The following is a 24446-nucleotide window of genomic DNA, read 5'->3' as shown; positions in this document are numbered from 1 at the left end:
TATATTTATAAGTGGATTATGTTATGGAAAAATAATTAAATTCCATTTTCATGAATGGAGAAAGAAAACAAAATGGAATGTCAAAAGACATGGGCAGGCAAGCTGGGACAAAGGGATAATGTAGCATTTTAACTGAATCTTTCCATAGATGAATGTGGAAAACAAAGTTATACTGAAGGGAAATTTATTGCTCTCATAAATTATTTTTCATTGATAAGAAATTTGCTTAATGAGATGCTGTATATTTCATATCTTGTAATATAAAACTATAAAAAGCACTGTCATAGTGAAGCCTTTGCCACTGAGTTATTTGTGAATCACAGCTCTTTCAAAATTGTTTCCTTAGTGAATTCAAGATGTGATCATCAAAGAGTTAAGTTCTGTGCTGCAACATACAGCAATTTAAAAGCTATGTTGTCCACAGAGACCAATTTAAAAAGCTGTGAGGGAAAAATGCTTAGAATGACCTCTTCTTTTGATACAAACATGCAATCAGCTACGTCCCCTCAAGCTAACTTGCATCAATTTAAGTAGACAGCATTCAGCAAACCAATGTATTTTTATAAGTGTTTGTTACGACAAACAAAAATCCTAGTTGAGGTCATCATTGCTTCAGGCAGGCGATATAACAAAATGCACTTCAAAAGGAACACCAGAAAATGGTTTTCCAGTTATGTTCAGAAAAATGTCATAACATCCATTAGCTAGAATCCTGATTCACTTGTGCTGCTCACCAGAAATTCATGGGCATTTGAGCTTCTTGACTAATTGAAGACTTCATGTCCTCTGATCTCTAGCCAAAGATTTAATATTCATCTTTCAAGTAAAGATACTTTTTTAAAAAATGGGAATTCTGCTGTTACTACAGATTCTTTTAATTAAACCTGCTATTGCTACACTGAGAAATGGTTCTGAGATATATCTCCACTATCATTATACTTTTACCATGGGCTGTGTAATTGATTCTTCATCAGTATTGTCATATCCTTAAGCCTGTTATTTTTTCTAAATGCTTCTGTATCCTTTGTGCAGTGACTACCAGTGAGCTTTCTGATAAATCTGTGAAAGTTATAGCATTAAAATAAGAGACCTGGTCTCTATGTTTTTGGGATTTCATGTACAATCTTGCATAGGTTTTGTTGCTTCTTTAATATTAAAGGGCTCTGTGAAAATATCTAGATAAGTATAAATGAACTCATAGATGGTTCTGTTTTAATTTTAATGCAGGTTTTAGAGATTTCCTCTTTAAAAAGGACCTAAATTAGATTTGATTCTCTTATTTTCTACTAATAGTTGTCAAGTTACTCACCATATGAATCATAAGTCTCCTCACTAAGTCCATGCCCATAATCATAGTAATCAGCACCACTGTATTAGACAAAAACAAAACAAAACACACACAAAAAGAACAAAGTTCAAAATAGTTAAGTAAAAAGTTTTTATAGAATATTTAAGCTATAGAAAAATTATTCTGACTCAACAGAAAAACTCAGAATAAAAGGAAGATTTATTTTAAAAAAAGTCCCCTAGTTGAGATGAAAGAGTACTGACACTAGAGGACCAAGGAATTGGGTAATATTAAACTCTACTTTCTTCATTCTCCCAAATCTAATCAAGTAAGTATTACATAAGAAATTTACAGAGATATTTGTATGCTTTTTTATGTATAGATAAGAAACAGGCTTAGGTCAGGATGTCCACCACCTATGGATGTTGATATACTGACCCTTATATCCTTTCAGAAAAAGAAAGTTTATGGTGAAATGGTTATACAGTTAAGATTATTCCTACTTGAAATTTTTTCTTAGGCACAAATGCAATCTAGTGTTTACTATTCAAGAAATCCTAAGGGGAACAGAGTGGTAGTAAAACTGAAGAAAGAGATTAGGGTTGATGAGAATGGAAAAAAAAACAATGCATTTGAGGTGATGGAGAGGAACAATGAGAAATGTTTTGTTTAATATGAATTTTTATAAATGAATGCATTTTAAAGTCTGAAAATTCTTTCCAAGACATACAGCTATTTACTATGTGATGTGGCAAACAATGAGTTCCAGGCGAGGCTTCCAGTGGACCACGAACCTTAAGAAATGGGATCTTTACATATTTGTAAGGGAACTTCTAAGGAAAGACCTTATGGTGACCTGTCTATGGGTTTATGTTTTTTATGGCTTTTTCCCCACTTCTCTTCTTCCCTGCCAACCACACAATTTCTGAATACAAAGATTTTAATTACAATATTAAAAAATAATTAATGTGAAATTCAGAACTTAACATCAAAAGAGTATTTCTGAAAATGCAGTAGAATGATGTTCAATATAAACTGCAAACATCCATTCTGTGTTACTTGTTTTTTCAAAAAAATGTAATAAATTCTATATGTTATTCTTAAAACTGTCCTTTGCATCTCCCCCCACTCCATTATCTGAGAAAAGGGGAGGGGAGATTGTGGGGAATGAGTATATTCAAGCAAAAAAAAATCCACACAGTGATAATGTCCAAAAAATGTATATCTCTGCATCTTAAGTCCATCTATTTATTCTGGAAACACGAATGGTCATTGCATTGATGAGATTTCTTTAGTATTGGGAAAGAACTATCCCCCCTTCCCCTCTTTACAATACCATCCTTGCATACACTGTTCTCCTGGTCCTCCTCATTTCACTCCGCATCAGCTCATACAACACGATTCTCTGAATTGTCCTTGTCATCATTTCTTATGGTACCATTATATTAATATTTTACAATTTGTTCAGCTCTTCCCCAATTGCTTGAAGTTGTTGAAGGCTTCACTTTACAGGGTTACCCCCCCTTTTACCCTTTTAAACCCTCTTCTGGATTACACCATCTCTTAGTTTGTGACTATTTCCTCCCTCTATTACCTTTCCTTTTAATTGCCTCCCACTCAGCCCAACTTTTATTCCTCTGTTGAGTTTGAAGTTTTTATACCAACTACTGGTGAATATGTGTCTGTTCATTCTCAACACTCCTTTGTCCATTTCAGATAAGAGTTAGCTCCATTTCATGCCCATTTCATCCATCCCTTCTTCTACATTTCTATATTCCCATGCACTCTAATTATGAGATGTAGCAAGTTCATTCTCTTTGCTGCTCCTTCTATTTGCCCTTCTCTTTCCCCTTTTAAAAGCTTTAAGGAAAAAAAATCCTCCCTAAGCCCCAAGACTGTGTTTCTTTCTTCAGAAGAGACACTTGTTTCCTTTTCCCTCTACTAGAATGTATCCAAGCAAGCTGTTTTTGATATCAAGAAGCTTATATTTTCTTCTCTTTTTCATTTTTTGATTCTTTTCTAATATTTTTAGTTGTTTCATAGTCATTGATTTCTGTTTGCTGCATTCTAGTTTTCCACATTCCCCTGACATCTACTTCCTGAATATCAGTCTCTTCCCCTTTCTAACCAGTTCCCTCCTCTCCTTCTTCCAATTTTGGGGTTCTGATCTCTGTATATTCTGGGCCCTCTAGTGTCTAAAAACAGTGTTACAGAGTTCAGATCCTCTGGACAAGGGTTTAGGTTCCAGAACTGCTGCATCACATGGTGTGGTCACCACTGCTGCCAAGAACTTTGAAAGTCTCTCTGTTCTTGGGCTTTGCAGGGGGGTGAGGTTTGCTTCTGGATATAGTGCATTACAGATTACAGGCATTCTTTGACATTTCTTATCTATGTTGAGGGTGGCACCTGGGAGGCTGTCTATTTCTGGAGTACAAGAAGTCATTTACTAGGGACAGTTAGGTAGATCAGCAGATAATGAACTAGGTCTGGAGACAGGAGGTCCTGGGTTCAAATCCAACGTATGAGACCCTAGAGCAAGTCACTTAACTGCAGTTGCCTAGTCCTTAGCACTCTTCTGCCTTGAAACCCATATTCACTATTGATTATAAGACAGAAGGTAAAAGGTTAAAAAAACATTTACTATAGATTCTCATTGAATTTCTTACATCTTACTGTGAAGTTCAAGGTTTTAGAGGAGTATGTATTTTGGGACTAGGCAGCAAACCTTTGTAGCTGGCAGTCTTTGCTTATTATGTAATCCATAATCATCAGCACAGTCCTGTGCATAATGTGGGCACTTCATAAATGAAGATAAAGGATATCGTGGGTTAATATTTATATAGCATTCTATAGTTTACAAAGTGCTTTTCTCACTGCTGCCCTGAGGCATCTAGTTTTAGGATTACTATCACTGTTTTAGAGATGAAGAGACTAGGGCCTGGAGAGATTGTGGGGCTAAGCCTCAGGATTTAGGACTCCCAAATCTAGTGCTCTATATCTTACAACATTATAGTGATCTCTGTTTTATTTTGTAGTCCTTCTATTTTCTTCAGGATATGTGAGAACAGTAATAAAATATCAAATAACAGAAAATGGGCCGATAAAATGCATGGATGGATATTTTAAAACTAATAATGATCTGACTTCACAATATCATCATGGGAAGATTTGTATCCTTCTCTCTTTTTTATTAAAACCCTTACCTTACATCTTGGATTCAATACTATGTAATGGCTCTAAGGCAGAAGAGTGGTAAGGGCTAGGCAATGGGGGTCAAGTGACTTGACCAGGGTCACACGGTTCAGAAGTGTCTGAGACCAGATGAACCTAGGACCTCCTCCCGTCTCTAGGTCTGGCTCTCGATCCACTGAGCTACCCAGCTGCTCCCCCCGCAAAAAAATTTGTATTTCTTTTCTTTTTTCTTCTTTTCTTTTCTTTAACCCTTACCTTCCGTCTTGGAGTCAATACTGTGCATTGGCTCCAAGGCAGAAGGGGGTAAGGGCTAGGCAATGGGGGTCAAGTGACTTGCCCAGGGTCACACAGCTAGGAAGTGTCTGAGGCCAGATTTGAACCTAGGACCTCCCACTTCTAGGCCTGTCTCTCAATCCACTGAGCTACCCAGCTGCCCCCAAAAATTATATTTCTAAAGAAAAATAAGGGACAGTTTACTACACCATTATGCAGATTAGGAAACATTATATATCTTTTCAAAACACTAAATTTTGTTCAGAACTAAAGATCAAATTTATGTTAAATCTTTGTTAATATGGTATCATAGGAAAGGTATCATGTGCCATTATGTAATGTTAGCAATTTTGATTTCTCATTTTATTACTCATACTTTTACTCACCTCCTCTTGAAGGTTTTTTAATCCTTTAATTTTATAGTAATTGTACTTGTTGCTTTTTTTGTTGTCAATGGAAATAAACACAAATTCTTATTTCAATCTCACAAGATTATTAAGTTAAATTATTCTAACAATATGCATATCCACAATTTATTTATCTGTGGACATTCTTTCAATTTCCTACTAGATACAACGTTTCTAGAAGAGAAACCATATTTCACTTGTTTCTGTGTCTACCCTGTTCGATCTCATTTTTGACACTGTGCTATCGGTCTTTATTGTTTGTAAAATGAATGATTTTATATTAGAATGTAGAGAAGGGGAAGAAATAGAAAAAAGTTTGAAAATATGAAAGCGCTGTTAGGTTAGCTGATATTGGTACAGCATTTTAAAATTTTCCAAATGTTGTATAAATATCCCTTTATTTTTTCTCACAATAACCCTGTGGACTAAGTTTTATAGATGTTATTATTCTCACTTTACAGAGGAAACAGAGATCCAGAGAAGTTCTGTGATTTGTTCACAATCACACAACTAGAAAAATTCAGGAGTAAGATTTTAACCTAGTCACTCTGCCTTCCTAATTTCATGACCTTTCTATTAAATAGGATGCCTCTCTAATTAGCTTTAGTTCATCAAACATTAAATGATGATTTTTTTTTTGCAAAAAAAGCACCGTACATAAATTTTTTTTTAAAGTGACAGTACTGCCATTAAGAAGATAAACCTTCTGCTCTGGAAAGTATGACAGAAACAGATAAAAGTATAATATAAAATCGTATGTGACAGAGACTAAAGAGAGATCTGACTAAGTGCTCACCAATTTGGTGTGAGAAATTCTTGGGTGGGGGGGGATCAGGAAAAGTCATAGACCTACTTTATAGAAGATTATCACAGTATTTTGATACTATTAAGCTCAATTAAAAATCATTCAACATCTATAAACAGCCTATTAAAGGTGTAAAGGTATTTTTTTCCAAATCAGGAAGGCCAGGGAAAGTGTAGGATTTACACATGATTATTAAAGAAGATTGATAATTTCTACTTGTGGATTGCTTTAACAAGGGTTAAAATAAAAATAGGGGCATGCTGCCTCAGACATATTGACCTTAGAACTGGGGGATTAAAAGTATCATAATTTGGTTCAGCAATCAGGTAATAAAATAATCTTAGTTTTGACATGAGAAAACTTCAAACTGAATTTTGTTATTTTTTTCAGTATCTGATAAAATGATAACTCCTTATGGTTTGTCTTGTGATTCTAGATATTATAGTAAGGATTATTAGAGTTGTCTTTCCATCATCAATATATAGAAAATTCTTTGTATTGTCTATCAAAGCATAAACATGTTAACAAAACACTAGCTTACTAGTGTCTGGTCAAAGAACAGTTAAATTAGAGAGCATTATGTCAAAACAATTTAACAGATAATACCTGAAAACCTAGTATTAGGTAAAATGAACTTGTCTTTTCAGCAAAGTGTAACACTTTCATCATAAGGGCTCTTTGGATAAAGCTTTAGTGTTCTTGAGAATTTTATCTTTGTCCTTCAAATCAAATGAGATAACCTACTTATAACATCGAAGGTAAATCTGTCTCTTTGGAAACAATTCTTGATTGTTTAATGCTGTACAGTAAATGACAGGTGCTGAGAATAATAAACATATGGGAATATAACAACTGCTTTCTGGATAAACCAAACTTTATTAATCATTTCAAGCAATTGACTGTGAAGTAATTAATGTAGATTAATTTTCCATCTTTGTATTCCTTTAACAGAAAACATAAGAAAGGGAAACTTGCCCTCTCCCTACTCTGCTCCCTCCAAAAATATGAGGATAAAAGTGGCATTATTTGGTCTTGTAAAAGTTTGGTGATAAGACAATCTTACTTTTGACAAGGGAAAACTTTAAACTGACATTCGCTATCATTTTACCCAGTTTCTGATTATTTATTGCAAGACTGTCATCAAGTCTGGATGCTTGGAGCAGCTGAGCCCCATTCTTGTACCTGTCAGTTCTGTCTGAATTGGTTTTGCAGCATTTCATTTCATAGAGTTTCAATGTCTATTAAATAAAGAAATATTACACTTCTAAGATATAAACTGCAAGTCCAACATATGTTCTAAGGGGGAGGGGAGGAGGACCTACTGATTTACATGAAAAGTATATTACAATTTCTATTAATGAGCATTTCTCTTAAATCTCAATTTAAAGAAAAAGTTGAGAAGAAAAAAATTGCCTAATCCAAACTGGTTAGAACTCACTGAAATAACCTTATGAATGGGAGAAGCTGAACTGAAGAAAGATAAAGGGACATGGAACAGGACACATAATGAGTGAGTGGCCAAGGGAAGAGTAGAGGCTCTTATAAAAACTGTTCTAAAGCAGAAAAGTAAGACTTACTAGACTTAGAAGTAGCATTTCATGATATGATATTGACATTTGGTCCAGTTTTTCCTGTTACATTATCATAGTCTCTGATAGAGAGCAAAGACAGCATGAACAGAGAGTGATTGTTTAGTGAATGTTTAGTAAGTGGATTCATTAATACTCATTAAGTGAAGGTGTTCAAACAGTGGTCCTTTAGTCAAGGCTGGTGTAGAAAAGGTCACTAAACCACAGGTAAGAGGGTTATTGGGGTGAGTTGACCAGTAAAAATTCCATCTCTATTCTAGGATGCTGTTCTATAAATACTTTTAAATCAATGAAATCCCATTATTGTGAAGGGTTCTAAACACCAAAGCCATTTTCCACATCCCACTGGATGAGCATAAAATCAATTCTTTGTTAATTTGGTCATAACAACCTCCATAATGAACAGCTTCTGAAGGTGAGAATAAGCTATGTAGACTTTGGGTTTAATAAAACTGTGATGACTTGGCTGAATGAATAGTACAGTTTCTCTAAAGAAAATCTCTAATCATAATATCACAAAATGCAACATCCTAGTTAAATGTTTCTCATCATTTTTTTGGTTAAAGTTTTTTATAACCAGGGGTCCCTAATTTCCATTATTTGGTAATTAATGTAGTTTTGCTTTGATAATGACATCTATATTCCTTGATTCAAAGAATGTGTAGTGAATATTTTGGCAAAGCAATTTTATTAATAACCCTGATTAATAAACATACTTACGAATAGAAACAGCCCTGGACTTGGAGGTGGAAAAATGTGGTCTGAGCTTTAGCTTTGGCATTATGTAACTATTTAAAGTTGTCCTTAATCTCTCTGACTTGATCAAGTTCCTTTCCAGTTCCAATATTTCTATTAAAAATAGTTATGCACACACACAATACATAGCCCTTTGTACATTGCATAACATATAAGTGTTTTTAAAATAAGTCTATTGACTTTATGTCAGTATCAAGTACAGAACTGGATGAATGGAATTTCCCAGGTCATTAACTTGCCTTTGATTCTACTATCCTTAAGTTCTTTTTTAAGTTATTTATCTAGGATTTTTACCAGAGATGTTTATTAGCTAATTACAACAGTGTTAATTCTGTTATTTAGGCTGCTCTGCTATCTTAAGTGGACAGAATGGAGAAAATTTATTTAACTCTTTTCTGGTTTAGCTAAACTAGTTGAGAATAAAACTAGAAGCAAGGCTGATTTGCCGCTTTATGCTATTCATCTTCCATTCCATTCCAACAAAATTTTGAGCTTTTTGTTAAGAATTTGGATACCTTTTACTTGTAACCAAGTCTTAATTAATTTAAACATACCCAGACAAGGATTCTGCTGCTGTTTTCTTTTTCTGTCCTCATGAATTTAAGCTCTCTGAATACTATAACAATGATGTTTTTCTAAATTATAAACTATGCATACCTTATTTATTTCAGTCTGAATTTCTGACATTTAACTATTAATTAGTAACTTTGTCATATTATTAGTAGGGAGAGGAAAATAAGAGAAAATTCAAATTATAACTTGAATAAATGGCAATTTAATGATGTAATACCTGAAGGGTAGAAAAGGTTTAAATGAAGACTTTAAAAGTTAATTTTTCTACATTATTTTAGATAACTGAACATTTAAAAATATTTCAATGTTTTTGAGATGATCAACACTAAATTTGCTGTCCATAAAAGAGGAAATTAATTATCAATCAAGCATTTATTAAGTACCTGCCAATGTCTAGGCAGTGTACTAGGTAGTAGGAAAACAAATACAAAGGAGAAGACAGGTTTTCCTCAAAATGATGGGAAAGAGAACGTCCTCTTTTTTCCCCTTATTAACTAGTATTAATATGAATTATAGGAATGTCCTTAAAAGCACTGCATGTAGTACAAAGGAAAAGTGGTGGTGAGAGGCAAGAAGCCTGGTTTTACATCCTTGGTCCTGAAACTAACCTGCTAAGTTGTTTTGAGGATGTCCATTTACCTTCTTATATCTTAACTTACCTTGAAATGATTTAATATGCAATTTAAATATATTATTTGGGTACCTGTTGTACCTCTTATGTATAAATGTAAGCCTGGTGAAGGCAAGGATTATGTCAATTCTATCTGTATATTCTGAGAAAAAAGCACAAAGATATTCACTTGGAGGGTGATTAATAACTATTAGCTGAATTGAATGGAAGGATTTGAAAATCTCTAGTCCCTTCCAACTTGGAAATTTCATCACTGATGATCATAAATATATTTCAAAAATATTATTACCAATTTATTTTTGTAAAATTAACATTAAAAACAAAAGCAACCCATAAGACAGTTTTTTTACAATTTAAAGAAAACACTAATTAAATAATTTATTATCTCTTATCCATTATGACATCAACATATGTTCGAAGTAGATAACTGACATTCTTCCTTTTCCATTTTCAGACAAATCAGGTCTCAAGGGTTTGAATACAATTTCATAAGCCATCATGGAAATCTCTAGAAGATGAAGGACTTCTTTTTCTGTCTTGAGATTCATACAGAACAATGTCCAATTTGACATAATCACTTTTTGAACTAGATTGTTTTAATGATGGCAAAAATGATTATTATATATATATATATTAACTGAATTGAATCTTTTTTAATGAGCTGCTGATTACTGAACATGAAATGAGGTATAAAATATCAGTGTCAGAAGATTTTCTGAGCAAAGTCTACAGTATAGTATTTGCAATGATTATTTTAATTACTACAAAAACTGCTCAAAGAAATCAATATGAATGAGAAAATTTGAACTATTTCATACTGAAAAACTAAAGAGAAGAAAAAATGTATAATATCCATGCAGCTAGATCAGTAGTCTAAAATATAAATATATTAACATTTATAGCATATATATGCTACAAATATATATTTGCTCTACATATGCTACATATATTTGATATATGTTATAGAGCAATATGTAGCAACTTGCTATATAACATATGCTACAAAAGTTAATGTGTTACATATGGGAAATGAGGTGGGCTCATAATTTAGTAAGAGGAAAAGATTAGACTTAACTTTATTTGGGTAACTGTTTAATGATTTCAATGATGCTAAACGAGTCCCTCCAGCAAAAGCACAAATCTTTAACATCAGTATTCTCTATGTGATATATGTGATAAGGATAATCCAAGATCTTGAAAGAATATACCAAAACCCCAAACTATTCATAACCTCAAAGAAAAGAGAAAGGTTCCTGGTAACATATTTAGGTTGTATGTATTAATACTTTTGACTCGAGAAGTGGCAGGAAAAAACATCATAGACAATATTAGACAGAAAGGAAGTGTGTGGTTTGTTAAGACTGGGAGACCATAACATGGGATAAACAGAGACATACACTGGTATACCCAAAATATTAAAAGAATCACAGGAAAATTTCTAAATACAATGGATAGATTAGTTATGGAAATTTATTGAAAGATGTGGATAAGAAGACATTGATGGGATGGCAATGATGAGGCACTAGAGTAGGGCTTTTACAGAGTAAAGACTTATTTTTATTAATTTGCAAAAGGTCATACATATGAAGTGTTCCAAAATACATTAAATATTATTAATTCATGCATGTTAATTCTGAATTCAGTAGCAAAGAGGGTTCCAATCCTAAAGTCAGGAATACTGGAATACTGATCTTCTTGAGTTCAAATCTAGCCTCAGCTACTTATGAGCTGTGTAACCCTGGGCAAAACCCTTTTTGCTACAGTTTCCTCATCTACAAAATAGGCTGGAGAAGGAAATGGCAAACCACTCTAGTACCTTGCCAAGAAAACTTCAAATGTGGTCACAAAGATTCATACTTGACTTAAAAAAAACACAACTGAATAACAAATTTAGGGTAGACACTGGAAAGACAATCCTTCCTCCCAATGCCATTAAAATGAGTAATGGGGATGTTTCAAGAGGTGATGAATTTAATTTCTAGGGGGACTGGCACATTCAGGTATATTCTAGTAGGGACTCCTTTGGCATATTTCTACTCTCAAATAATCTGGTTCTGTGATGCTATATAGCAAGAATCAGAGACAACAGACTTACAGGTAGAATGTAATGTTGGTATACTAGAGATGTTAAGAGGACAGCTTCCAGTACCATTGGGTATATTCTCTACAGTGGTGGTTCACAAACTTTTTTGCAGTGTCCTTTCTTATGAGGAATTTGGACACACTAAACATTTATTTACTAAATGGGAGAGCAGAGAGACCTGAGTATATGTAATTTCTCTTTAGAAATTTCTGTTGAGTTCTTTGAGAATGAGGATAATTCCAAAATACATCATAGCCCCATGTCTTCTCATCTTATGTAATTTTCATATGTTTTAAGGTTAGTGCATTACTGTGCCTCTAAACATCTTTTAAAATGACTTCAGTGTAATAAATGTTTGTATTTCTATAACACATTATCATTCACAAAGCATTTTCCTAAAGACAACCCATGAAATTATGTCTTATGATGAGAGAAGCATACTAAAGGGAAGTTAAATGACTTTTATTCATCCCAGAGACAGGAAATGGTGGTGGAGAGAATCAAACCCAGAGCCCAAGTATAAGCAATCTTGTTCCTCCTCAATGAGGCAATACTCAATTAGCTCTCTTTTTGGAGTCAGAGGACTTGGGTTCCAAAGCCTAATTCTGCAACTTATTAACTGTGAACCACATCTACAAAATGATGGGCTTTGGATAGATGATGTCTAAGGTTCCTTTCTTTTCTGTTTATGAATTATATTGCTACTTTTAACAATATTATATTTTAGAAAAGGTATTTGTCTATTGAAACATCAAAACCATGTTACTAACTTGGTGGTATTTCATTGAGTTAATTATTATTTATTACTCCAGGAAGGCCTTTACAGGTTCCAGTATAAGAGATCCAGTCAAGAAGTACAATTGAAAGGTCAAGAATAACATAAATGTTATACCTATTCTGTCTGGAAGATAAGATCATGTAGATGAATGTTTGCACCAATATTTTAGTAGCTTCTTATACTTATAAGCAATCTTCAGTTAGATAGTTAAAAGAATACACAAGTATGGTTCAATAAAGATCCTTTAAGCATAGGGACCTTGAAAGAAAAGGTGGAAAAATTCTTTAGCTATCAGACAGGTAAAAAAATAATCCTTTTTTCGGCAACCTTGTCACATAATCTGCATTTTGGTAACAAACCTCTTTCCTTGGCATGTTAACTCTCGGCAGCATCTGTCACTGCTCTGAATGGTTGATCATAAGTACCTCTGTAGTCATCTTGATGCTATTAAGCAGATGGCAGCGCTAAATCCAAATGATGTAGTACATATCCCTGGTGGACTTTGTTTCCATATACTACCATTATTCTACAATTCCTTAGTGATAAATCCCATGTATTCTAGAGAACATTAAATAGGGAACTGACAGTAGCAATTGATTTATTAGTATTCACTTGCCTTTGCCCTATTATTGTCTTCCTAAACACTTGTGTAGATCATGCATGAAGATTCCAAGTGGTAAAAGGAGCAAGTCTAGTATTCCTATGTAATGCTTTTAGGGGAAATTAAAATTTCAATACTATTTACTTTCAAAGAAAATATATTTTAGTCTAAGGTTACAAAATTCTTCTTGTGGAAAGTGCATGCATATTTGTAATATCTGATATTACTTAGCTCAGTCCCCTACACGTGACATTGTACAACCTTTGCTGAAGAAAAGAATTCTGATATAAACTGTACTATTTTTCCTTATCCTTCTACGATGGAATACTTTTAATTACAAGGATTTTCCTGAAAATTTACTTCAGTTCTAAAACAAAAATGAACCAATGACTGTTTCCAATATTTCTTTTGCTCAAAACAAAAAAAAAATTACCTATAAGCACGGGAGCACTTATGATAACTGTACATTCTGACATAAGCTTTTAGTCAAACCAATTGTTGTGGGCTGTTGATATCTATACAACATTAACATTAACAAAGCATCAGTTTCTGATGGTAAGAAGTTGTTTGATCAACTGAAGTAAAATTTACTTTCAAAAATATTCTTGCAATCATTGAGTTGTCACATGGATAAGCATAGCTGCACCCAAAAGCTAAGTTTGGTTTTAAAAAATGCTTGAGGAGGTAGAGCCCAGAAGTTGGAGTAGAGGCAAAGAAAGCTGGAATTGCTTTGAGAACCCTCTCCACCTATCCTTAAAATAATATTTCAAAACGAATATTGGAAAGATGGAAACAATAAGGGGGCTGAGTAAAGTAACTTTCCTGCAGAAAACAATTTGGAAGGTCACCAGAGAGGGTCCATTTTACTGGGATAAGGGAGAAGCCCTGTCCACAGCAAGGCCACACCAAGGAATACTGGCCCAAGGGAACCCCAAGTCTACTGCTCCAGGTTCTGAGCATGGGTCAAAGATAACTTTGAGGCCCCCAGACCTTGCCTAAGACAACAGCAGAGCAACCCACATCTATTATTTGAAGTTCCACACCCTATCAGAAGCCTGTAGTGAGGCTCCAAACCCTAGTACAAGGCTGTCCACAGTGTGCCTGGTCACTGTGGGATTAAGGGGAGGCTGGGAACCCCTAACCAAGCCCTCAGTGAGGCCCTGAGCCACACCTCAAGGCACCCTATAATGTACCTAGGGGGTGGGAGACTAAGGGGAGACCTCAGACACCCTGGCCACACCAGCAATAAGGACCCATATTCCTGTGCAACATATTCATATAACTGTGAACCTGAATGGAATGAGCATACACATAAAATAGAAGCACATAGCACAGTGGATTAAAAACCAAAATTCTATGATATGTTCTTTACAAGAAACATATTTAAAGCAGGGAGACTCACACAGAGTAAAAGGTAAGGGGCTGGACCAGAATTTCTTATGGTTTAGTTGAAGTAAAAATGTAGTAGTAGCAATCATAATTTCAGACAAAGCTAAAGCAAAAATGCCTAATTAAAAAAGGGAAAAAAAAGGAAATTACATCTTGATAAATATACCATAGACAATGAAGTGATATCAGTACTAAACATAATTATGGTATAGCATACAAATTTATAAAGGAGAAATTAAATGAGCTTCAGGATGATATATAACATTCCCAACTCAGAACTAGAAAAATTAATTAAAAAATAAAAAAGAAAGAAGTAAAGGAGTGAATGACATTTTAGAAAATCTAAATTTAATAGACCTCTGTAGAAAATTGAGTGGGCATAGAAAGGAAATATTTTCTTTTCAGCAGGACATGGCACATACATATAAACTGACCATGAAATAGGGCAGAAAATCCTCACAACCAAAAATAGAAAAGTAGAAATAATAAATGCATTCTTTACAGATCATAATATAGTAAAAATTATAATAAAAAAGGTTCTATTGTGGGGCAGCTAGGTGACTCAGTGGAATGAGTGCCAGGCCCAGAGATGGGAGGTCCTGGGTTCAAATTTGGACTCAGATGCTTCCTAGTTGTGTAACCCTGGGCAAGTCACTTAACCCCCATTGCCTAGCCCTTACCACTCTTCTGCCTTAGAACCAATACCCAGTATTGATTATAAGACAGAAGGTAAGGGTTTAATAAATAAGGTTCCTTGGAAAGACAAATTAAAAATTAATTGGAAATGAAATAATCTAAATCTAAAAAAGGTGTGTGTAAAAGAACAAATTAGATACAATTTCATTGAAGAGAATAAAAATGAAGAGACATGTCAAAATTCATGGGAAATATCCAAAGCAATAGTAGGAGGAAATTTATATCTCTAAATGCTTACATTAATAAAATACAGAAAAAAAACAGATCAATGGCAACTAACCAAAAAAGCAGAAAAAATAATAAAAACATCCAATTAAAGACTAAATTGGAAATCCTAAAATTCAAAGGAGAAATTAATAAGTTGAATGAGATGGAACTAAAAATAATATTAGAAACTGGTTTAGGAAAAAATAAAATAGATGAAAAGCATTGGTTAATTTGATCAAAAGAAGGAATGAAGAAAATCAAATAGTATAAAAATGAAAAGGGTGAATTCACCGCCAATGAAGAAGAAATTAAAGCAATCACTATTTGCTCGATTATATGCCAATAAATCTGACAATTTAAGTAAAATGGATGAATATTTACAAAAACTGCCCACAATAACAAAACAGGAAATAGGATATTTAAATAATCCCATTTCAGAAGGAATTGAACAAGCCATCAAAGAACTCCCTAAAAAAAAAATCCCCAGGGACAGATGGATTCACAAGTGAATTCTATCAAAAATATTTAAAGAACAATTAATCCCCATATGGTATAAACTATTTAGGATAATAGGCAAAGTAGGAGTTCTACTAAATTCTTTTTATGACACGAATATGAGACCTGATACCTAAGCCATAAACAGCAAAATTAGAGTCACAAAACTGTAAACCAATTTACTTAATGTATATTAATACAAAGATTATAAATAAAATACTACCAGGGAAACTACCAAAAAATATCACAATGATCATTCACTGTAAACCAGGAATGCAGGGTTGGTTTTAATAATAAGAAAACTATAAAGCATAATTGATCATGTCAATAACCAAACTAAATGAAATCACATGATTATCTCAAAAGTTGCAGGAAAAAAGCCTGGGAAAACACCCATTCCTATTAAAAACACTAGAAAGCTTGAGAATAAATGGGCCTTTCCTTAAAATGATAAGTAGTATTGGGGGCAGCTGGGTAGCTCAGTGGATTGAGAGCCAGGCCTAGAGATGGGAAGTCCGGGCCTCAACTAGGTTCTGACCTCAAACACTTCCCTGCTGTGGGACACTGGGCACTTAACATTAACTCCATTGCCTAGTCCTTAAGAGTTTTTAATTCTTTTTTTTAAATAAGTAGTGTCTATCTAAAACCATCAGCAAATACCAGCTGCTAGGGAAATAAGTTAGAAGCCTTCCCAATAAATCAGGGGTGAAGCAAAAATGCCCACCACTATCATTCAATATTTTCTAGTACAATGTTAAATAATAAAGGTGATAATGGGCATCCTTGTTTCACTCCTGATCTTATTGGGAAGGCTTCTAATTTATCCCCATTGCATATGATGCTTGTTGTTGGTTTTAGATATATACTTTATTATTTTTAGGAAAGGTCCTTCTATTCCTATACATTTTAGTGTTTTCAATAGGAATGGGTGTTGTACTTTGTCAAAGACTTTTTTAGCATCTATTGAGATAATCATGTGCTTTTTGCTTATTAGCTTGTTGATATGGTTAATTATGAGGACAGTTTTCCTAATGCTGAACCATCCTTGCACTTCTGGTATAAATCCCACCTGATCATGATAGATAACGCTCATAATCTCTTGCTGGAGTCTTTTTGCTTGTATTCTATTTAAGATTTTTGCATCTATGTTCATTAGGGAGATTGGTCTGTAGTTTTCTTTCTCTATTTTTGGCTTTGGAAACAGTACCATATGAGTGTCATAAAAGGAATCTGGTAGGACTCCTTCTTTGCTTATGTCAAATCATTTGTGTAGTATTGGGATTAGTTGTTCTTTGAATGTTTGATAAAATTCACTTGTGAATACATCGGGTCCTGGCAATTTTTTCTTAGGGAGTACTTTGATGGCTTGTTCAATTTCTTTTTCTGATATTGGATTATTTAAGTATTCTATTTCTTCTGCTATTAATCTAGGCAATTTATATTTTTGTAAATATTCATTCATATCTCCTAAATTGTTATATTTATTGCCATATAATTGGGCAAAATAGTTTTTAATGATTGCCTTAATTTCCACTTCATTAGAGGTGAGGTCTCCCTTTTCATCTTTGATACTGTTAATTTGGTTTTCTTCTTTCCTTTATTTTATTAGATTTACCAGTACTTTGTCTATTTTATCTGTTTTTTCAAAAACAGATAATTAGTGGTAGGTATTAAAATAGGCAATGAGGAGACTAAGCTATCATTCTTTGCAGATGATATGATGGTCTACTTAAAAAATCCTAGAGCTAGTAGAAATAATCAACAACTTTAGCTAAGTTGCAGGATACAAAATAAATGTACATAAGTCATTAGCATTTCTATATATTTCCAACACATCACAGCAGCAAGAGAAACACAATTTAAAAATCACCCTAGACAATAGAAAATACTTAGAAATCTATATACCAAAGCAAACACAGGAATTATACGAACACAACTACAAAACACTTTCCAAACAATTAAAACTAGAGCTAAACAATTGGAAAACATTGATTGCTCATGGGTAGGATGAGCTAACATAAAAAAATGACCATTCTACCCTAATTAATTTACTTATTTGGTGCCATACTTATCAAACTACCAAGAAACTTTTTTTACTAAATTAGGAAAAACTATAACAAAGTTCATTTGGAAGAACAAAAGATCAAGAATATCAAGTGAAATAATAAAAAAAAACATAAAGGAAGGTGGCCTAGCAGTACCAGATATTAAACTATACTATAAAGCAGTGGTCATGAAAACGATATGGTACTGGCTAAGAGACAGAAGGGAGGATCAGTGGAATAGACTTGGGGTAAGTGACACCAGCAAGACAGTCTATGATAAACCCAAAGAGCCCAACTTTGGGGACAAAAATCCACTATTTGACAAAAACTTCTGGGAAAATTGGAAAACAATATGGGAGAGATTAGGTTTAGATCAATATTTCACACTCTACACCAAGATAAATTCAGAATGGGTGAATGACTTGAATATAAAGAAGGAAACTATAAGAAAATTAGGTGAACACAGAATAGTATACTTGTCAGATATCTGGGAAAGGAAAGATTTTAAAACCAAGCAAGAGTTAGAAAAAATTACAAAATGTAAAATAATTAATTTTGATTACATTAAATTAAAAAGTTTTTGTACAAACAAAAACAATGCAACCAAAATCAGAAGGGAAACAACAAACTGGGAAAAATCTTTATAACAAAAAACTCTGACAAAGGTCTAATTACTCAAATATACAAGGAGCTAAATCAATGGTACAAAAAAATCAAGCCATTCCCCAATTGATAAATGGGCAAGGGACATGAATAGGCAATTTTCAGATAAAGAAATCAAAAGTATCAATAAGCACATGAGAAAGTGTTCTAAATCTCTAATAATTAGAGAAATGCAAATCAAAACAACTTGAGGTATCACCTCATACCTAACAGATTGGCTAAAATAACAGCAGGGGAGAGTAATGAATGTTGGAGGTGATGTGGCAAAATTGGGACATTAATGCCCCGCTGGTGGAGTTCTGAATTGATCCAACCATTCTGGATGGCAATTTGAAACTATGCTCAAAGGGCTATAAAAGACATTGCTGGGTTTGTACCCCAGAGATCATAGATAAAAAGAAATGTACACAAATATTTATAGCTGTGCTCTTTGTGATCTCAAAAAAACTGGAAAATGAAGGGATGCCCTTCAATTGGGGAATGGCTGAACAAATTGTAGTATATGCTGGTGATGGAATACTATTGTGCTCAAAGGAAAAATAAACTGGAGGAATTGCATGTGAACTGGAAAGACCTCCAGGAATTGATGCAGAGTGAAAGGAGCAGAGCCAGGAGAACATTGTACAGAGAGACTGATATACTGTGGTAAAATTGAATGTAATGAACTTCTGTACTAGCAGCAACACAATGACCCAGGACACCTCTGAGGGATTTATGGAAAAGAACACTACCCACATTCAGAGGAAGAACTACAGGAGTGGAAGCACAGAAGAAAAACAACTGCTTGAACACATGGTTGATGCAGACATGATTTGGGATGTAAACTCTAAACGACCACCCCAATGCAACTATCAATAATATGGAAATAGGTCTTGATCAATGACACATGAAGAAACCAGTGGAAATGCATGTCGGTTATGTGTGTGTGGGTTTTGGGGGGAAGAGAGTAAGAACATGAATCATGTAACCATGGAAAAATTTTTTTTCTAAAATAGAAAAAAAAACAGGAAAACATGAAATATTTTATTAAGAAAACAATTGACCTAGAAACAAACAAAAAACATCTCACCTGATCCTTCTATCCTCACTAATTACTCTCATAACTCTTTTGCCATTTTTGGCTACACTTCTCAAAAGGGTTGTATATAAGAGGGGCCTCCATTTTCTTTCTTTTCACTCTATTCTTACAATCTGTCTTCTGATCTCATCTTTCCTTCTAATCTGCACTCTCCAAAATTAACATTCAACTCTTAATTACCAAATCCAATGGCCTTTTCCTCAGTTCTTATTTTCTTCATCTTCTCTGCAGCCTTGCACTTGATCATATCCTCTTCTTTGATATTCTCTTCTCTAGATTTCAGAACCCCACTGTATCCTGATTATCCTTTTATCTATCAGACAGTTCCTTCTCAGTCCCCTTTGCTGGATCTTCACTCAGATAAACTCTTCCTACTACAGGTGTTCTGAGGAATTGTGTCCCAGGCTCCTTTCTCTTCTCCTATTCTACTTCATTTGGTGATCTCATCACCATTCTCAAATCTGTCTTTTCTATTTTAACTTCTCTGATGATCTAGAATCTCACATATCTAACTGCCTTTCAGATATCTCAAACACGATATCCTGTAGACTTCTTGTGAGGGGTGAAGGGAAGGAAGGTAGGAAGGTAGAATGGATGAGAGAAAGGAGAGAGAGGAAGGTAGAGGAAGGGAAAGGAAGGTAGCAGTCCCCATCCTCAGCAGAGGGAAATTGAAAAAATAAAATAAAATAAAGTAGGTAACACGTAAAACTAAACTATCGCTTTTTGCAAATGATAAAATGGCATACCTAGAGCAACCTAGAGAACCAACTAAATGAACTAGTTTAAATATTTAATAAACTTTAGCAAAGTTACAGGACACAAAATAAACCCACATAAATCATCAACATTTCTATCTTTTACCTACAAAATCCATTGGCAAGAAACAAATCTATTTGCCAAGACAAATAGGAATTATATGAATACAATTAAAAAACATTTCCCACACAAATACGGTGAAATCTAAACAACCAGAAAAATATTAATTGCTTGTAGGTAGTCTGAGCTAATATAATAAAAAAGGATAATTCTACCTAAATTAATTTATTTATTCAGTGTCATAGTAACAAAACTACCCAAAAATTATTTCCTAGAACTAGAAAAAATAATAGCAGAAGTCATCTGGAAAAACAAAGGTCATGGATAACAAAGGAATTAATGGGAAAAATGTGTAAAGGAGTAGCAGTAGATTAGATACTCAATATACAGGAGTAAATGCCCTTAGCAATGTAGTGTTTGATAAACCCAAAGAGCCCAATTTTTGGCAAAAGAACTTTACAAAAAATACTGGGAAAATTGGAAAACAGACATAAAGGGCAATACCATAAGCAAATTAGGGGAACATAGAATAGTTATCTATTAGATCTGTGGAGAAGGGAAGAATTTATGACCAAACAAGAAATAGAGAACATTACAGGATATAAAATGAACAATTCTAATTATATTTAAAAATTTTTGTACAAACGAAACCAATGTAACCAACATCAGCAGGGAAACAATAAACAGAGCAAAAAATTTTTAAAGCAAATTTTTCCCTAGTCCTGATAAAGGTCTAATTTCTCCAATACGCAAAGAATTAAGTCACATTTATAAGAATAAAGTCATTTACCTAACTGACAAATGGTTTTCAAAAAAATATGAGCAAGAACTCTTCAGACCGAGAAATCAAAACTATCATTAATCACAGGACAAAAATGTTCTAAACCACTTGATAACAGAAAGGCAACTGTGCCACAAGAAATGAACATAAAGAATTCATTAAATAATGGGAAGATATAATAACTAAGTTTGGCTGTCTCTGTCTCTCTATCCACCCCACCCCCCCTTCCTCTCCCTCTACTAATAGCTAGTTAATATTTCTAGAGGGCTTTAAGATTTGAAAAGCACTTTATATGCTAATTCTTTTGATCCTCAGGATATTCCTGTGAAGTAGATATTATTATTCCCATTTTACAGATGAGAAAACTGAGGCTAACGATGGTTAAGTGAATTGCCCAGGTACACACTGCTGTCTGAGGCAGGCTTTGAACTCTGGTCGTCTTAACTCTGAGATTCTTGCTCTAGCTATTGGGTGGCTTAGATGCCTGATAGAAGAGTAGGGCTTCGGAATATTGCATATACAGTCAGGCACAGCACATTATATTGGTTTGTTTGACTGAAATGCTTTCTTTTTAAAAAAATCTTATTACACAGAATACCTTGCTTTATAGGTGAGGTAGAAGAGAGATGTTTAGAAAGGAAGATTTAAAATACAAGCTTACTTTCTATGGTCATCATATCTAAGTGTCTTAGTTTCTTTAGGTTATTTTGTACACTAATTGCATATTTTCAGTTTGGGAAAAAGCACTGCATTGAAAGGGTAAGAAAACTGGATTTTAGTTCCAGCTTTATCATACTGAGTAAGTTAGGCAATCACCACATCATTAAGTCTAAGCTCCTTCAAACATAAAAGCAGGGCCCTTAAATGATATATAACATCACTTCTAGTTCTAATCTTCCATGTTTATAAGAGAGTACCTTCTCCCTTAAACTAAAATATAATCTATATAAAGACCTTTGAGGAAAACTAATTTCACTTGACTTTTAATATTAATCTGTAATAATCTCTCCCTATCTCTTGGCACAACTCAAGGGACCTCTCCCATTCTAGTTTAGGATTGTAATCTATTCTCCCTGCCCCCCATATCCCCTAAATACATCTTCCTTGGGAGAGACCTTTTGTCATTATTCTTCTCATCAAGATTTGGAGTGATTTGGTCAAAAATAGAAAGAAATTAAGGTAGCAAAAATCTGATTAAGCTGCTAATAGATTTCTAGCCAAAGATTGGTAGGAGCTGGTTTTCATAAACCAACTAACATTCCATTTCTTAAGTACCAGAGAGTGGTAGATCAGCCTCATTGGAAAGCCATTTTCCCTTGATGTAGGAATCTACCCACCTGAGTAGTCCTTTCTTTCCCAAATAATGAAGTAATGGGGGAAGGAGCTCTGAACGAGATCTCAGCCCACTTCCTCATTAAAACACCCATCAATCAGAGCTGCCTTGTATTTGTCCCAGAAGATCTAAAACACAGGCTGTCCACCCAAACAGAAAATATACCTATATATAAAAGAAGCCACAATTTGGATCTTTGACACAAATCAGAGGCATACCACTGACTTGTCCTTTATTAATAGATCATATGCCCTAATAACAAATTATATCTCAGAGATTTATCTCTGTCTGTCCTTTGTTAAATTCTATCCATGACACCTTGAAACTTAAAAACTTTTTTTTATTTCCCTTTTTTATTAGAATTTAAAAAAAACAACTTTTTTATATCACAATGTCTAAATATGGCCTTCCCACTTCACTATAGTCATTCTTTGTAATAAATGATAAAAAAAGAAAAGTATTTCAGCAAAATCAAATAATATACCAACAAATTTCTTAGTCTATGTGACATCCTCCTCTGCCAGTTCTGAATTTCTGCTAAGGAAAAACTACATTCTAATAATTCTTCACCAAGGCTGAGTTTTGACCCTGTTTTTATACCATTCAGTTTCCATTGTTACAGTCATTGTTTGCATTTTTTTACTGGTTCAGTCTGGCATGGCAAAGTTAGAATGATGCCAGGACTATGAAAGCTCAGGACTAGGGGAGGCAGTTGATAAAAAAATGTGCTTTTATGATTATAATTATTTAAAAATTCTATTTGGAGAAAGATGATGGTCAAAGGAGAAAATCTTTGCTTGAGGCAGATAGGACAATGATAACCCACTACAGAGAAATGGTACTTACTTTTATTTTCTTTTCTAAGGAAAATTATCTTTGGAACATAAAGGAAAGAATCAATTAGTTAACAATGGTCATTACTGTTCTAGGGGCTAGAGCTACAAATAGAAAGAATGAAATAATCCTTATGTATAAGTTGCTTACATAGTAATGGAGAAGATGAGGAACCATCAGTATTTGCAGAAGAAAGAGAATGCATGCAGATAAATAAAAATAGTTAAACAGTAGTGTGAGAGGTAGAATACCAACATTCCCACCAGTTTGGGGAATCAGGCAAGGGTTCTTGTAGAAGGTGGACCTTTTGAAGCATCTAAAAATCAGAAAGGATTTCCAAGTAGAAGTGAGAAATGAATTCCAGCTATAGTTGGGGATGCCTGAGAAATGGGGGAAAGATTACTATAAAGGCACAAAATCAAGAGATGGATGGTCATGTGAAAGGAACAGAATGAAGATTAATGTAACTAGATTACAGAGTAGGAGAACAATTTTTATTGCGGCTGGAAAGTCAGTTTGGGGCTAGGTTGTGAAGAACTTTAAAACTAAGAGAGTTTATATTTTATTCTAGAGACAACTGGGAGCTACTAGAGATGCATGAGTAAGGGAATAATATATTTTGAGCTATACTTAAGGAAAATTACTTTGATAGTTATGTGGAGGAGGCATGGCTTAGTGTGAGGAAAGACTTGAGGGCAAGGAGATCATTTAGGAAGCAATGATTTAAGCCAAAGGTCCTGAGCCTGAACTAAAGTGGTAGCTGTTTGAGTGAGCTGAATGAGTAAAATATGGGAGATTTTGCACAGGTATAAATGTCAAGATTTGGCAACTGATTATCTCTATGTGAAGTGAGGGTGAGTGAACAATAGAGGATAACAATGAGGTTATGAAACTGGGACAATGATGTTGCTTTGGAAAGAGGGAAAATTTGAAAAGAGAAGGCTTGTAGAAGAGGAAATGATAATGACTCCAGGTTTGGACATACTAAGTTGGAGAGGTCTTCAAGATTTGAAATGTCCAACAGGAAATTTGGAATGTAAGGCTAAAGTTCAGGGAAAAGCCCAAGGCTAGATACATAGATCTATGAATCATATGAGAAAATGCATGTAAAGTTCTTTGCAAATTTAAAGTGC

At 34.0% G+C, this 24446-nt stretch overlaps 1 protein-coding gene across 1 annotated transcript in view; it reads right to left on the bottom strand.

The window, feature by feature from the left end:
• The window catches only part of KHDRBS3 (KH RNA binding domain containing, signal transduction associated 3), a 213556-nt gene that overhangs the window by 1928 nt on the left and 187182 nt on the right, over positions 1–24446 (bottom strand). The window contains exon 8 of the mRNA XM_044669251.1: positions 1310–1368. Within this exon, the coding sequence (XP_044525186.1) occupies positions 1310–1368 (59 nt within the window). The remainder of the gene's footprint in view (positions 1–1309; positions 1369–24446) is intronic.

This window comes from Gracilinanus agilis, chromosome 1 (assembly GCF_016433145.1).
Source record: "Gracilinanus agilis isolate LMUSP501 chromosome 1, AgileGrace, whole genome shotgun sequence".
In the NCBI taxonomy this organism is placed as follows: domain Eukaryota; kingdom Metazoa; phylum Chordata; class Mammalia; order Didelphimorphia; family Didelphidae; genus Gracilinanus; species Gracilinanus agilis.
The sequence above is the reverse complement of the archived record's forward strand: the minus strand, read 5'-3'. Positions and strand labels throughout refer to the sequence as shown.